General features: G+C 40.7%; 1 protein-coding gene across 7 annotated transcripts in view; it reads right to left on the bottom strand.

The window, feature by feature from the left end:
• Nucleotides 1–13,264, bottom strand: part of Rnaseh2b (ribonuclease H2, subunit B) — a 76,483-nt gene that overhangs the window by 25,703 nt on the left and 37,516 nt on the right. For 6 of the 7 annotated variants that reach the window (XM_013515853.1, XM_013515855.1, XM_013515856.1 and 3 more), the window contains exons 8-10: nucleotides 11,850–11,955; nucleotides 9,891–9,972; nucleotides 8,425–8,467 (exon numbers count right to left, since the gene is read on the bottom strand). In XM_013515853.1, the coding sequence (XP_013371307.1) occupies nucleotides 8,425–8,467; nucleotides 9,891–9,972; nucleotides 11,850–11,955 (231 nt within the window). Of the gene's footprint in view, nucleotides 1–8,424; nucleotides 8,468–9,267; nucleotides 9,588–9,890; nucleotides 9,973–11,849; nucleotides 11,956–13,264 lie in introns of those variants that run through there. The other variant, XM_013515857.1, reaches the window with a different exon arrangement.

Genomic DNA, 13,264 nt, shown 5'->3' with positions numbered 1-13,264 from the left:
CCACACAGCCCCAGGCTGATTTGATTCTGGGGGGCCAACTGTCAGTTTTTTCACTGAAATGGGCACCAGCTTTTCAGTCTACATACACCACTATAGTTCAGGGAGTCTTGGGATGCTCCAGGGAAAGGTTCTTCTCCCACCCTGTGGGCTTTTACTTGGAGTGAACTCCGTTTAATCCAGTCCTTTCTGATAATACCAGAAATTCATCCCCACTACTAAGGGGTGACTTACTATCAAAAACCCAAGTCCAGATCATACTTCTTTCTTGGGCCTAGTCCTCTGGGAATTTTCTCCCTCCAAGAATTACAGGTAGACCCAACTGTGTGGATAGATGCACACATGGTGGGAAAAACTTTGAAAGCTACCTCATCCCTCCACCTCAGGGATCCAATGTACTTCCCTTACCAAAAAACAGGATCCCCTTTGCCAGGACGTTAGAGAAAGAGTAAAACCTTCTCTCAGTGTAGGGACTGCTACAACAGGGACTCCTCAGGGAAACTGTCAGCCCTTATAATAGTCCCATCACTGTACTAGGGTAAGAAAAGGACCAAACAAATAGAGGCCAGTGCAAGATTTACATCTCATCAATGAGGCTGTGATGCCAGTGCTTCCAGTGGTCCTTATCACCTACACCTTGATCCAAGTTCTGGCCTTAGCCAGTTCGTTTTTGGTCTTGGATCTCAAGAATGCCTTCTTCTGTATCCCCTGGCACCTGAGAGCCAAGATTTTTTTGCTTTTGAGAATCCCCTCATAGGAGTGAGATAACTGACCTAGATAGTTCTCACCTTTTTGGCTTGGCCTTAGCCAAAGATCTAGACTGAAAGGAAGAAGGAATTTCCCTTCTCCAATATGTAGATGACCTAATGCTTTGAGAGCAGACTAAAGTACAATGCATAGGAGCACCAAGTCTCCCCTCAACTTCCTGGACTCCTAGGGCTATCAGGTGTCCCATGAAAAGGCCTAGCTCTGTCAGACTCAAGTTACTTACTTGGGTTTGTTTATCTCACATGGAAGGAGGGATCTGAGCCCAGAGAGGATACAGCCTCATGTGGACTTCCACAGCCTAAACATATTAAACAGATGGGAGCCTTCCTGGAAGTCACTGAGTTTTGCAAAATCTGGATCCCTGAATATGGTGAAAAGACTCGGCCCCTTTACCAACTTCTCAGAGACTCAGGAGGTTCAGACCTATCTCCTTGCTTGAAGCCCTGAAGCTGACTGCACTTTTCAGGAACTGAATAAGCCCTGCTAGAGGCCCCTGTGGTAGGGCTCCCCAGTCAAGACCAATATTGCCCTTTTCTGACAGACATGGGTTGTTTTAAAGGTCCTCATCCAACCCTTGGGACCAAGCCACCAGCCCATAGCTTACTTAAGCAAGGAATTAAACCCAGTGTCAAAGGGATAGATAGGCTGCTGGCAAGTGTTGGCCACTGGGGGGTATTTTGGTCCCTAAGGTCTATAAGCTCACTCAAGGATGGGCACTTATGGTAAAGCATCCCCATGACAATGGCAGGCTCCTAAGGGACCAACTCACCCCTGGGTACCAGATGCCCAGATTTTAAGGTACCAAATCCTCTTACTAAATGGTCCTGAAGTTAAAATAGAGACATGTTAAGGCCTCAACCTTTCTGCATAATCCCAAGGAGTTAACTGGGTATCAGCATGGTTGTGCTGAGAGATCTTAATCCAGGCCAGAAGTTAAGGACTATATAATCAACCTCTTAAGGCCCATGAGGTTGAAATTTTTACTGATGGCAGCTCGTTTGACTGACCTGGATATGTAGTGGTGGGCCATTTGGGAGTGATGGAGTCAGATCCCCTACCTCCAGGGATCACTGCCCAAAGGGCAGAACTAATGGTCCTCACCCAGGCTCTCAGGCTGGCCAACTATGTTTTTCATGTTATGCACTCATACTGCTATTTGGAAAGAATGAGGCCTGTGAAGTCTAAAGTGGTCTCCTATTAAGTATGCTTTGGAGATCCTGCAACTGATCAAGGCTGTACTGTACACCTGACTCTTGAAATAGCAGTTATATACTGCCTACGACACCAAAGGGAACAAGATCCTGTTAGCCTGGGCAATAAAAGAGCTGAGAAAGAATCCAAGGTGGCTGCATTTTGATACTTAGAATGTCCCCTTTTATTGTGATCCAGTCTGTTGCCCACTAGTACAACTATATACTCTGACCAACAGATTTTATAAGCCCAGGAACAGGGATGGACCCTTAAGTCTGACAGATGGTGGGTCACTCCCACTGAGCGCCTCGTTCTACCTGGCTATCTAACCTGGAAGATAATCAAGGGCATCCATGACATCTGCCACCTAGGGCAGAAAAATATTCTTACTCTGGTTACAAAGGCCTTCCAGGGAAATAAGTTAAAACAACAGTATAGCAAGTAGTCCAGGGCTGTAAAATATGCTTAAGGACAAACCTATAAAAGGTCCAACTGCAACTACAGAGAAAACAGTACCAAGGTGCTTATTCAGGACAGGACTGGCAGTTTGATTTCACTCATATGCCAGGAGCTTGCAATAGCCAGTTTTTCTTGGTCCTGGCTGATGGGAAGAGTGGATAAAGCCTTGCCCTTCCAAGTCAGTAAAGGCAAGAAAGGTGGTAAAAGTTCTCATCAATTATGTTATTCCAAGATTCAGGGTCCTTTGTAGCCTCCAAAGTACAATGGCCCTGCCTTTTGTTCTGAGGTTCCCGAAGGCATCTCCAAAGTCTGCAGTATTGATTACCATCTGCGTTGTGCCTATCCTAGTTGATAAGAAAACAGAGGTAGCCTTAAGGTTACCTTAAGTCCTTAGACTAGTTCCTCCAATTCTGTCGGCCTTGAGGCAAACAAACCCTGGAGCCACTCCACCTAGTAAGTCTCTTTTTTGTCCTGTAACTTGGGTACTGGTCAAGGTTCTAGACAAGATCTGAACAAATCCCAATGGGAGGATCCCTATAGAATGATCCTTTCCACCCCTACTACAATTACAGTGACAGGATATGACACCTGGATCCATCATTCCTGGGTGAAACTTTGGACTGCTCTGGAGAACCAGAAAGAGAATCCTTCATCACCACCTGATTCTACTTACATCTCTTGGAAGCCCATGGAAGATCTCAAACTTCATTTTGAGATTTATAAGACATGTACACCAATTAATGAGGGGTGGTCTAAAATATCCTCTGTTCTGGTATATGTGGAGTTGTGGATCTTATTGGGAATTTGGTTAATTTTACAGTTCGAGAGTTTGCTATTTTTAGGGTAGAATCACTTCTTCTGTGACAGGGACTGACCATGTGGAGGTTGCTTATGGCATTAGCAGAGTTTCCTTACCCTTGGGAGGGAGCTCCCTGTCCTTTCCTGGGAAAACAACACTTTCCTGTGGTTGGTGGGAGCTCTGGTTCCTGACCATACTGACTGGGGATCTGCTTTCCACTCCCAAATACTCCACCACCCTGGCTCCAGATCTACCTAGGACCATATCCTAATAAGCTCAACTTTACCTGCTGACCTCTGAACAGTCCTAACCGATTTCTTTCTTTCCCTGGGGTCTCCGGGCCAGCTGTTGAGGGCATGCACTTGGCTGACAGGATTTGGGCCATGGACACTGACTCTGACTTTAATTAGACTGGACAACCTCGGTATAGAGAAAGGGGAAATTTTAGTCTTTGGGTATCAATAAAAAAGGGGGCTAGGCAAGCCCGTCATCTTCAAATAAGGCAGGACCTTGGACTGCTGTTACTTGCCAAGATCACGATAAAGTCTGGTACCCAAAAATAGGTTCTAATCAATCTTTTTTCATCCACCTAAAGCTAACTGTATCTTGACATGGCCCAGCTGTGATGGGATCCAAGGTGGTATGTACTCTTGGTATGTACTCTTGTCAAGTCTGGGGGTCACCTTTAGTCAGTTCACTGAGATTCACTCCTTATACCTACTTATCCCTTCAGTATTCTCTCCAAAAAGGTCCAACTTTTCTGAAAGTTGTCTTCTTTATTCCCCTTCCAGACTCCTCTTTTATGGTAAAGGATGAAATCATGATGGGAACCCTGTATAATCTCGAGGATTATGTTGCCACCATTTCCACTGAAACAGAGGAACCTGGGGCTTAACAAAATTGCGACTATCCTTACGTGGTATGTAGGGTTTAAATCAGGCTTCTATGCAGCAGGGCTTTTTGACCTCAGGGAACAAGAGGACGTTTTCAGTATAAATGGTAAACCTCTTATAGCCTTAAGGATCATGGCACTCATAGCACCCTCATGAAACTAACCTAGGGAATAGTAGCCAATTCAGTACAAATCTCAAACCTCCCTGCCCCTGCACCAGAAGTTGCCCAGTTAACTGGTAGTAATTTCAAGGACCTCTAATGATCCCTGGACTCCATGGCATGTATTGTTTTAGTACATAAGCAAGTATTAGATTAGATGCTGGCCCATCATAGAGGTGCCTGTGCAGTTTTTAATGGAACCTGCTGGACCTATATTAACATTTCTCAATAGGTTAAGACTCAGATTAATGACATTCTGGACTAGACTAAGTGGCTCCATGACCAGGGGGCCATGGACTCCCTTTTGATCCAAATTTTCTCTTCAGCTAAAATTTCCTTTTATATCCACCTGACTCCTTTCCCAGTGTCTGTTTGGCCCTTTTATACTAAACTGCCTTTCCCAGTAAATTTCAGATCGAATCAATGCTATAAATATGCAAATGGTCATCCAGATAGAGCCAACTATGGTGGGTTCTCCTTCCTTTTACCATGGCTTTTTAGATCACCCTCCTGATGGACATCATCCACAGCCCCAACCAGTGCCCCCTTTCAGCCAGAACAGTCGTTGCCTTTAAATCCCAACAGCAGCTGGATACTTGTTTCCAGAGGGGGAAAATGCAGGGACAGATGGAACTCCTTAGGTAGGGTCAGAAATGGGATACAGGCCCATTAGAGATTAGGAAAAACACAATCTTTGCAATGTTCAGAGAATGTAAACAGGCAGTCTACAGTTTTGTTTTTGTCATATCGTCTACTCTAATTATTGTGATCATACCCAACATGCTCTATCAGCCTACGAACAAAAAAACCAGCCACTCAGGTAGGGCTCCCTCAGAGGGAGGGACCACCACCTCAACCCCATAAAAGCAGGACTGCTCACCCATACTTAGCAGTTACCCAGCTCTGCCTCCCCTCCGCCCCGCACTCCACAAACTGGATTTCTATCTTTTTTCTTCTGTTGGTAAAATTTACTGTCTTTGCATTTTCTTCTGATTACTCTTCCTGTTTCTGCCATCAGAGAGATATAAGCCCCGAAAATTCTCCAGTGAGCTGGTGACTTCAAACCCACCTAGAGATGTGACAGCTGGAACCTAAGATCAAATTACTTATATGCAAATTTAAAACATTTAATAAACATGATGCTTTGATCGGTGTTTTAATAGCTCACAACCAAACAACATACCAAATAGGTGTTTATGAAGAAAATGGGGCCAGAGATACAGCTCAGCAGCACAAGTGCCTGACTGGCAAGCGTAAGAATCCTGAGTTTGATTCTCAGTACCAAAAAAAAAAAGATGAAGAAAAGGAATACAGGTAGCTTTTATGCTATTCCTGGCACAGTGTTGAATATTTTAGAAAGTACAGGATGAAATAGTTACTGATATTTTGTTATTTAAAAGATCAATCACTCTAGATTAGGAGAAGGTTTCAGAAGAAATGGACACATGGCTCCAAAACACGGTATACAAGGCATGATTGAATGCATTTCGCTCTGCTAACTGAAAGAGACAATAAATATTGAAGATTGAAGGAGGTAAGGGGATACGCTGGGCTTCAGCCAGGGTGGACTAGTAAGGAAAACCAAAAAAACCATAGTAAGGATGGTCAGCTCATGCTGTCCATGATAGCTAGATGCAAAAGTTATCTCCTGATTGAGAGAAGGTATTCCCTGAAAACAATCAAGTGTATCACTATAAAAGTCAAATTCTGAGCACAGACAGGAAGGCTAGCAGAAGACACTGCACATTTGTTCAAACTACAGTACACCATACAATAAAGTTTATGCTGTGTGTACCGGGACCCAAAGAAGACACACAGAGTAGAAGACCTCTAAAAACAAATAACACAATCCAGGCAATAGAGCTGAGGCTTAGGAAGAACAAGATGATGAGATCTAAATCACAGCTTGGCAAAATGGTGGCCCAACGGCCAAATCCAGCTGGCCTTTGATTTATAAATAAAATTTCATTGGAACATGGCCCTGCTAACTCGTTTATATATTGTCTGTGTCTATTTTCTCACTACAACATAGCTGAGTGACTGTAACAGAGACCGTTTGCTCCAGGGAAACTAAAATATTTATTACCTGGCCTTAATACAAAATGTATGCTGACCCTGGATCTAAATCATAAATGATAAAACCACAAATGACTTAAATTTTGGAAATTAAAACAACACAAAAAAACTAGAATGGAGAATAGACATGAAACTCACTACTCCAGAAAGTATCAAAGGGTACAACTTGCAATAAGTTTAGAGCAATTTATGGATGTGCTCTAAATTGCTAAGGAAGACAGATATTTAGAAGAAAGAAATATGCTGAATTTTCAGAGGGAGCGACATAAGAAAGAACACTTTCAGCACACCCATCTACTAAAAGCAAAATAATTATTTTTCTTTCTGTTCCTTGGGCTACCATCAGAAATTAACTACTGGACTAGAAACATGCGCCTGGCTTGGAATTGCAGTCCTTAGTAGATCTCATGGCAGATGACTTTTACCCAGTGCTGTTCTTTAAGAAGATAAAAGATGTATCTTCTTTGACAACCTGCTGAGCATGCTGAGCATGCCCTAAACTAACACCAATGCACTTTCAATCTTCAGTCTTTTTTTTTCTTTTCCTAAAAATCAAAGCAGTACATGGTTTGGAAGCTGTTGGCACCACCTTCAGATAGGTACATGTTGTCCCTCTGAAGGCCAAGGAACAAAGGCAGGGAAGGAAAGTTATTTAATGTCCGTGACATGCCCACGGCACATTCCCATTTCATCTGTTCCTCTGCTGGTTGGAGAATGACCTCACTGATCAACGGTGCCTGTGTTTATTTCCCTGTCCCAGAGCAGTGCTTACTCATCTGAGATATGACCTAGACCAGTGATGGCGAGCCTTTTAGAGCTTTCAGTGATACAGTCTGCTGCAGCACATGGGCCATAGGATCATCACCCTGGCCAAGACTGAGGGATGCTACAGCATGCGGTATTTACGTGTGGCTTATAACTGGGTTCTCTAGTCTCTATCTCTGGGAAATAAACATAAACTGTAGAAAAGCTGAGGTTGACAGTTTAAGAACGTCTCAAAGAGCAGATTCCCACCTACGGACAACAATCGCACAGAAAACTGATCCCAAATGCAAAACAGAAACACAGTTGTCATTTAAAGGGCTATATTATACAAATTGTGCTCTACGTGCCTTTGTTCAGGGACAATTAAATTTGGCAAAATGTGTTAGCTGTATATGGAGTATTCTGGGTGATTAATAAAATTCACTAAGTGAATAGCCATGTGCAGTGGTGTATACTTTTCATCCTGTCAGGAGGCTGAGAAAGAAGGATGTCTCATTCCAGGTAAGCTGGGGCAACTTAGTGCACCCCATCACAATACCGTAAAGACTAAAAAAGGGCTGGGGATATTGCTCAGTGGGGTTGATCCCCAGTACTGTCAAAAGAAATCCATATATCTATAATATTTTTCAAGAAGTATCTTGCTAAAACCAATGTTCTTTTCACCACTCAGGTAAAATCTACAAAATAAAAAATACTGACACAGAGCCCAGTACAATCTATATTCCACACTGCACCACTCTATGCCAATGATGGTGAACCTCTTAGAGCTTTCAATGGTACAAAAATCTTCTGTGGCACACATGCTACCACTGCTCTATGCAAAATGGATTTTGTATGCTTTAAAATATATTAGTGTCATGCCCAGGTTATTAGCCCACTGTCGAATTTTCCTGGACTTGTTTCTCTCTCGCTGACATAAAAACAGGAAGAGCAGTCAGAAGATAGTACAAAACAAGAGTAAAGGTTACTAACTGAAGATACAATGCCACTCTGAGGAGTGGGGGACCCAGAGCTGTGTAACTGCCCAGTGTGGCCTACGGTCTTCTATTATGGGGTTGAGGTGGTCCCTCTCTCTGACAGCAGCCCCACCCAGTTGGCTGGTTACTTTGTTGCTAGGCTGAGAGAGGAATTTGGGTACCAAATGGAACAACTAAGATGACTGCGGAGGTCATTTTTCTCCTAAGTTTTAAAGGGCCTGTACCCTTTTTCTCACCCTATATAGAGGTCCCATCTATCCCTCCAACAATCTAAATTCATGTGGTAGAAGTGATATCTTTCCATGTTCCCTGAAGATATTTTTAGTCACAATTTCTTACCTTTGATGGAGGGTTTGGCAATAGAGTTGAAGTTTCTGGAAGCCTAAGGAAGGTTAAAAAATAGAATCATAGTCTCCGTTTTTCACAGACAAGCAAGTAGAGATTAGATCTACTTAAAACTTAGTTTTTCTTTTTTCATAGCATTGCTTCAACAGATCTTCTTGTTCCATTATTTCAGAGTAAAAAATAAAATTTCTATAAATAAATAAATCTTCATTTTACTACTTAATTCCCTATGTTGGAATTATCAAAAGAAAAATAAAATTAAAACCATTTGCTGAAATAGAGCTTGCTTGTCTGTAGCCTCAACTTTATGTTTTGGTACTGGAATGCTTCCTCACAAATGATGCTACTAGCATTTATTTAAAAGTGAATGTTACTGTAACTATTGACAAAAGTCATGAAAACTTCACCTTTTCTCCCATGAAAGAGAAGTTTAATTGGATCTTGCTCTGCAAATTTTTAACCCCAAATTAAAAATTTCAGTGGAGGGAAAAGGGTCTAAACAAATAATGAAAACATTAGATGGCTAATAAAAACATTACATAGCTAATAAGACAAGCAATCAAAAAATCAAGGGAAGTATTAAACAGAAAGATGTTAACAAGCTTTAGACACACTTTATTACAGAAACCAGTTTCCACTGTTTTAAAGTAGGATCTATGGAATTTGCTATAAACAGCATCTTTATCTATTACTATCTATTATGTATGAAGGAGGAAAACAGGATTGTGTAAGGTTCAGGAAAAGGTTTTAAATTATCACGGTCAAAAAACGTTAATAATATTTGCTAAAATCTTGACCATAAACACAGTTATACTACACAAGAGTAAAGTCCTTACATTATATTAAAACATTTTTGTAAAGGAAGGAATATAAATGAAGTTATCCTTAGGCTGATTCTTCCATGCTTCAAGAACACAGTTTTTCAAATGACTTTGAATTCCAACTACTTAGAATTATAAAGGTATCTAGTGAACATCTAATGATAATGGTAAAAATAGCATAAAACTTTAAAATGTAATTTTTTAAAATATTGTTTTACCAAATGGAACAACTAAGATGACTGCGGAGGTCATTTTTCTCCTAAGTTTCAAAGGGCCTGCATCCTTTAAAAGTGTCATCCACCCCTTCATTTCCCAGTTTTCTTTTGCTTAAAATGACTGTAAAGAAACCAAATGAATTAAGTTTCACTGGGGATAAAAGTTTAATATCCTTTATCCTATAAAATCATACAAAGGATATAAAGCTGCTGTAATCAGAGTTTCCACCTGATTTGGTGGAATTATTCATTCCAACCAGTGTCTATTAAAAATCATTTCCAATCCACAGAGTATATGATATAGCTCAAGAATAAACTCTCATTGTGAACAATGATATAATAAACCACAGAGAAACTCTACTGCTGTAAAATCAAAAGGCACAAAGATACTTGTTAATTAGGCCTGAAGATGAATGATACTTACTTTAAGTATTTAGATAAGCTGTCACTTAATTCTTTGGGGATGTAATCAGATATCAAACCATGGGCATAACGAATATAATCCTCTGAAAGAAACAGAAAAAAGAGTAAAAGAAAAAAATTAGTAGTAATTATGGTGGTTTTATAGTCAAATTGACCTGAGTTCAAATTCTCATTCTATAGGCTTAGGAAATAATTTAAACTCTAGTTTCAGTTGCCTCATTGACAAAATGGAGATGCTCTTAGCTATCTATCAGAGTCAAGGAGAAATGTGATCAGTGAGCTAGGGAAAGGATGATACTAAAGATATCGTGATAGCACATTAGATACCACCAAATGACAGTAAAAACCAAAACAAAACTAAACTCAGGGTTGCTTTCTTAACTGAGGCCGTAAAATACAAATAGAATTTTAAAATGATCTATTGCCATATAAGAGATCCACATCACATTTAAGGTCAATGTTTTCTAAATCTACTTCAATACAGAATAAATCTAGTCATCCAAGAGTAATAAGTACACTCATGTAAGAGAAATAAAATGAAAAATAAAAATCATTGATATATTTCAATTAGATATTAGCCTTATAAAAACCTCAAACATAGGTATTTCCAAGCTAATAAAATGTCTTTTAAAAAAGTAAGGAACAACTTACTCAGTGGAATGTATAATAATTAATTCTAGAGCATCTGGACCTTCAGTACAAAAATGCAGCTCTGATATGAATTAAACATAGTACACAAGACAATAAAATCTGTTTCCAAATACAGTTTCTTAATCCAATATTATGTACAGAATTTGGGGGACAATCAAGCTTAGCCATAAGATGGGATAACCACAAGGGGATATGAACTTCCAAAAGCTAATTCTAATTTTGCTGCAAGTCATTCATTCTTTTCCTTTTCTCCTTTCTGTTCTGCTTTCAAGCTAAGCTAACAACGTGCCTCAGCATTACCTAGAAAACGACTATTGTCTGAGGACTACCTGATCTAATATGGGTGAAAGACAGAGACAACTGGTGAACTTGGTATGGCAACCTGCTGTCTACCACTCCCAGAACAATGAAAGCCACTAAGGTGTACAAGGGGTCATAAAATAATTTCTGCAATTAAAGACTGCCTGAATTACTGCCAAGCACACATAGGCCATTGTTCCTCATGCTCATTATTAACAGTTATATTCAGACACAGGGAGTTGTGCAAGCTCATGTGTACCCAGAACAAGAAAATACTGAACTGGAGTTTAAAGTCAGAATAATTTCTGCCCCATCATTTGAGAATTTCAGTTGAATTATGTAAATTCTTATTCAACTATACATATAAAAATAAGGGACTACTATACTGGAAAAAGTAGAGGGATAAACCTTAACCACTCCTCCCCAAGTGGAGTCAATTTTCATCTAAAATAAAAATTCTGAGGGCTATTTTAGAAAATGTGCTTCATGAGAATAAGATGAAAGAAAGGCAGCGCATGGAAACCCTGTGCCAAGGGAACAATGCAGCAAAACAGTGAAAAGTGTGGACTTTAGAGCGGGACAAGCTCCAGCATCAGCTCGGCTTTGCCACTGAACAGCTGGGTGACTTCAGATACAGCCCTGACTCTCATGAGACTTCCTGAGAAGGTCAGAGATCACATCTGAATGCTTGTAGCTCAGCCAAGGGCCTGGCACGTGACACGCTCTCAGGAAATGACAGCCAGGTGTCTTAGCTACGATATCACTATTAGTGTGAAATAACTACTTGCTGCATGAACGATTCAAGTATCAATTCCTGACACAACTGACCTACAGTAGAAACACTGCCTGATTCTGAATTAAGATGCGCACCTGTCCCAAGATCTATGAGAACGTGGACAAGATTATGAGATTTCTGCGCCATTACGAGTTCTGAAAGCTCAGACAGGCATTTACACCTAAGGGATTTATCCCCAGAAAAAAATTATTTCCAATATAATCACTTACTTACCTTCCTTGTCACTGGAAATCTGGTCACCAGAAAAATATGCAGCTGACTGTACCCGGGCACCGACATTGACATGATTGGCTTTTAACGCTGCCACTGTTTGATTAACCTACAAAGTAACCAGAGGGTGAATCAGGGTATTTTCAACTTCAGAAAACTGTGATTTTCCAGATGGCCCTCAATCCATTTAAGATCTGGAAAGAAGTATGTGAGAACCTACGAATGGCTGCACACTAGCAGAGAGCTGGGTCACAGCAACATTTCTGGGTGATCTCAACACAGGGACTTCCTGTGATCTACCTGACATGAGTAGCTACATATCGTGATTGACAGCACCGACTACAGCCAGGTTGCTTGGGTCCGCTCTGTGACCACGGACCCTTTAAAGTCACTTTTCTGTGCCTCTGTGAAAAATGCCTCTGGGCATAAAAACGGTACTTACCTCATAAAATGGCACAAAGCTTATATGCAATAATTTCTAAACAAAAAAAAATTTTTCTACTTCCGGAGAATGATGATAAATATAAACTTAGCTCTGCTAGTCATGCTATTATCATTTCTTAACAGCAAAAATGAAATGCCAAGGTTTTGTTCAGAATTTTTACTTACAGAGAATACCACCACTATAAGCATTACTGTAAGTGGAATATGCTGCCCCTTTGTAAATCTTTCACTACTTTGTATATTAAGAGCCTGATTAACTCCACAGGGTTCATTTCCATGTTCCCAGATTCCCAATATATCGGTAGTATCATATGACAAACAAACATGGTTTTCACATACCAGAAACAAGGGCAGCTTATCTAAGGTGGTGGTGGTTGTTTTTTAAACCACAACCCACACTAAGAAATATTCAGCAAACCAATATTTAGACACATATCTCAATATATGTTTTATAGAGCTCTCCTTAATATTTACCCTTATTCTCTGCTGTATTTTCATCCATTCTACCCTGTCTTAACCCATTCTATCCCATTTTATTCCAAGAGAAATACTGGTAGTGAACTACTAACTTGATTTAAAAAATAAAGCTCCAGATCTTGTATGAACTCACAATTTTTAGAATCTCTAAGATACAAGGTTTGCCTGGAAGAGACCCTCTTCAGACGCCATACACTTATCACGTACTTCCTCCCAGTCCACAAACCTTCCTCTCTCCATCCCTTGTCTGGCTGTGTGAGCACCACCACCCTAGGAGACATCCCCTGGGCTAAGAGCAGCCATGTGCTGGTACTGTCTGGGTGGGAAGGCTCAGACCTGCACTAACTCAGCAGCATGAAACCCTGTGGTCCTGTGGTGCGAGGAGGGAGAAAGGATAACCCAGGTCAAAAACCTCATACTTTTGAGTTACTTTTCTGTCTGTGATTTTTCTGTACAGGTTTCCTTCTCTCTCTCTCTCTCTCTCTCTCTCTCTCTCT

This window comes from Chinchilla lanigera, unplaced genomic scaffold, assembly GCF_000276665.1.
Source record: "Chinchilla lanigera isolate Chin_1 unplaced genomic scaffold, ChiLan1.0 scaffold00030, whole genome shotgun sequence".
Taxonomy (NCBI): Eukaryota; Metazoa; Chordata; class Mammalia; order Rodentia; family Chinchillidae; genus Chinchilla; species Chinchilla lanigera.
This window is presented reverse-complemented; position numbering and strand designations above follow the sequence as displayed.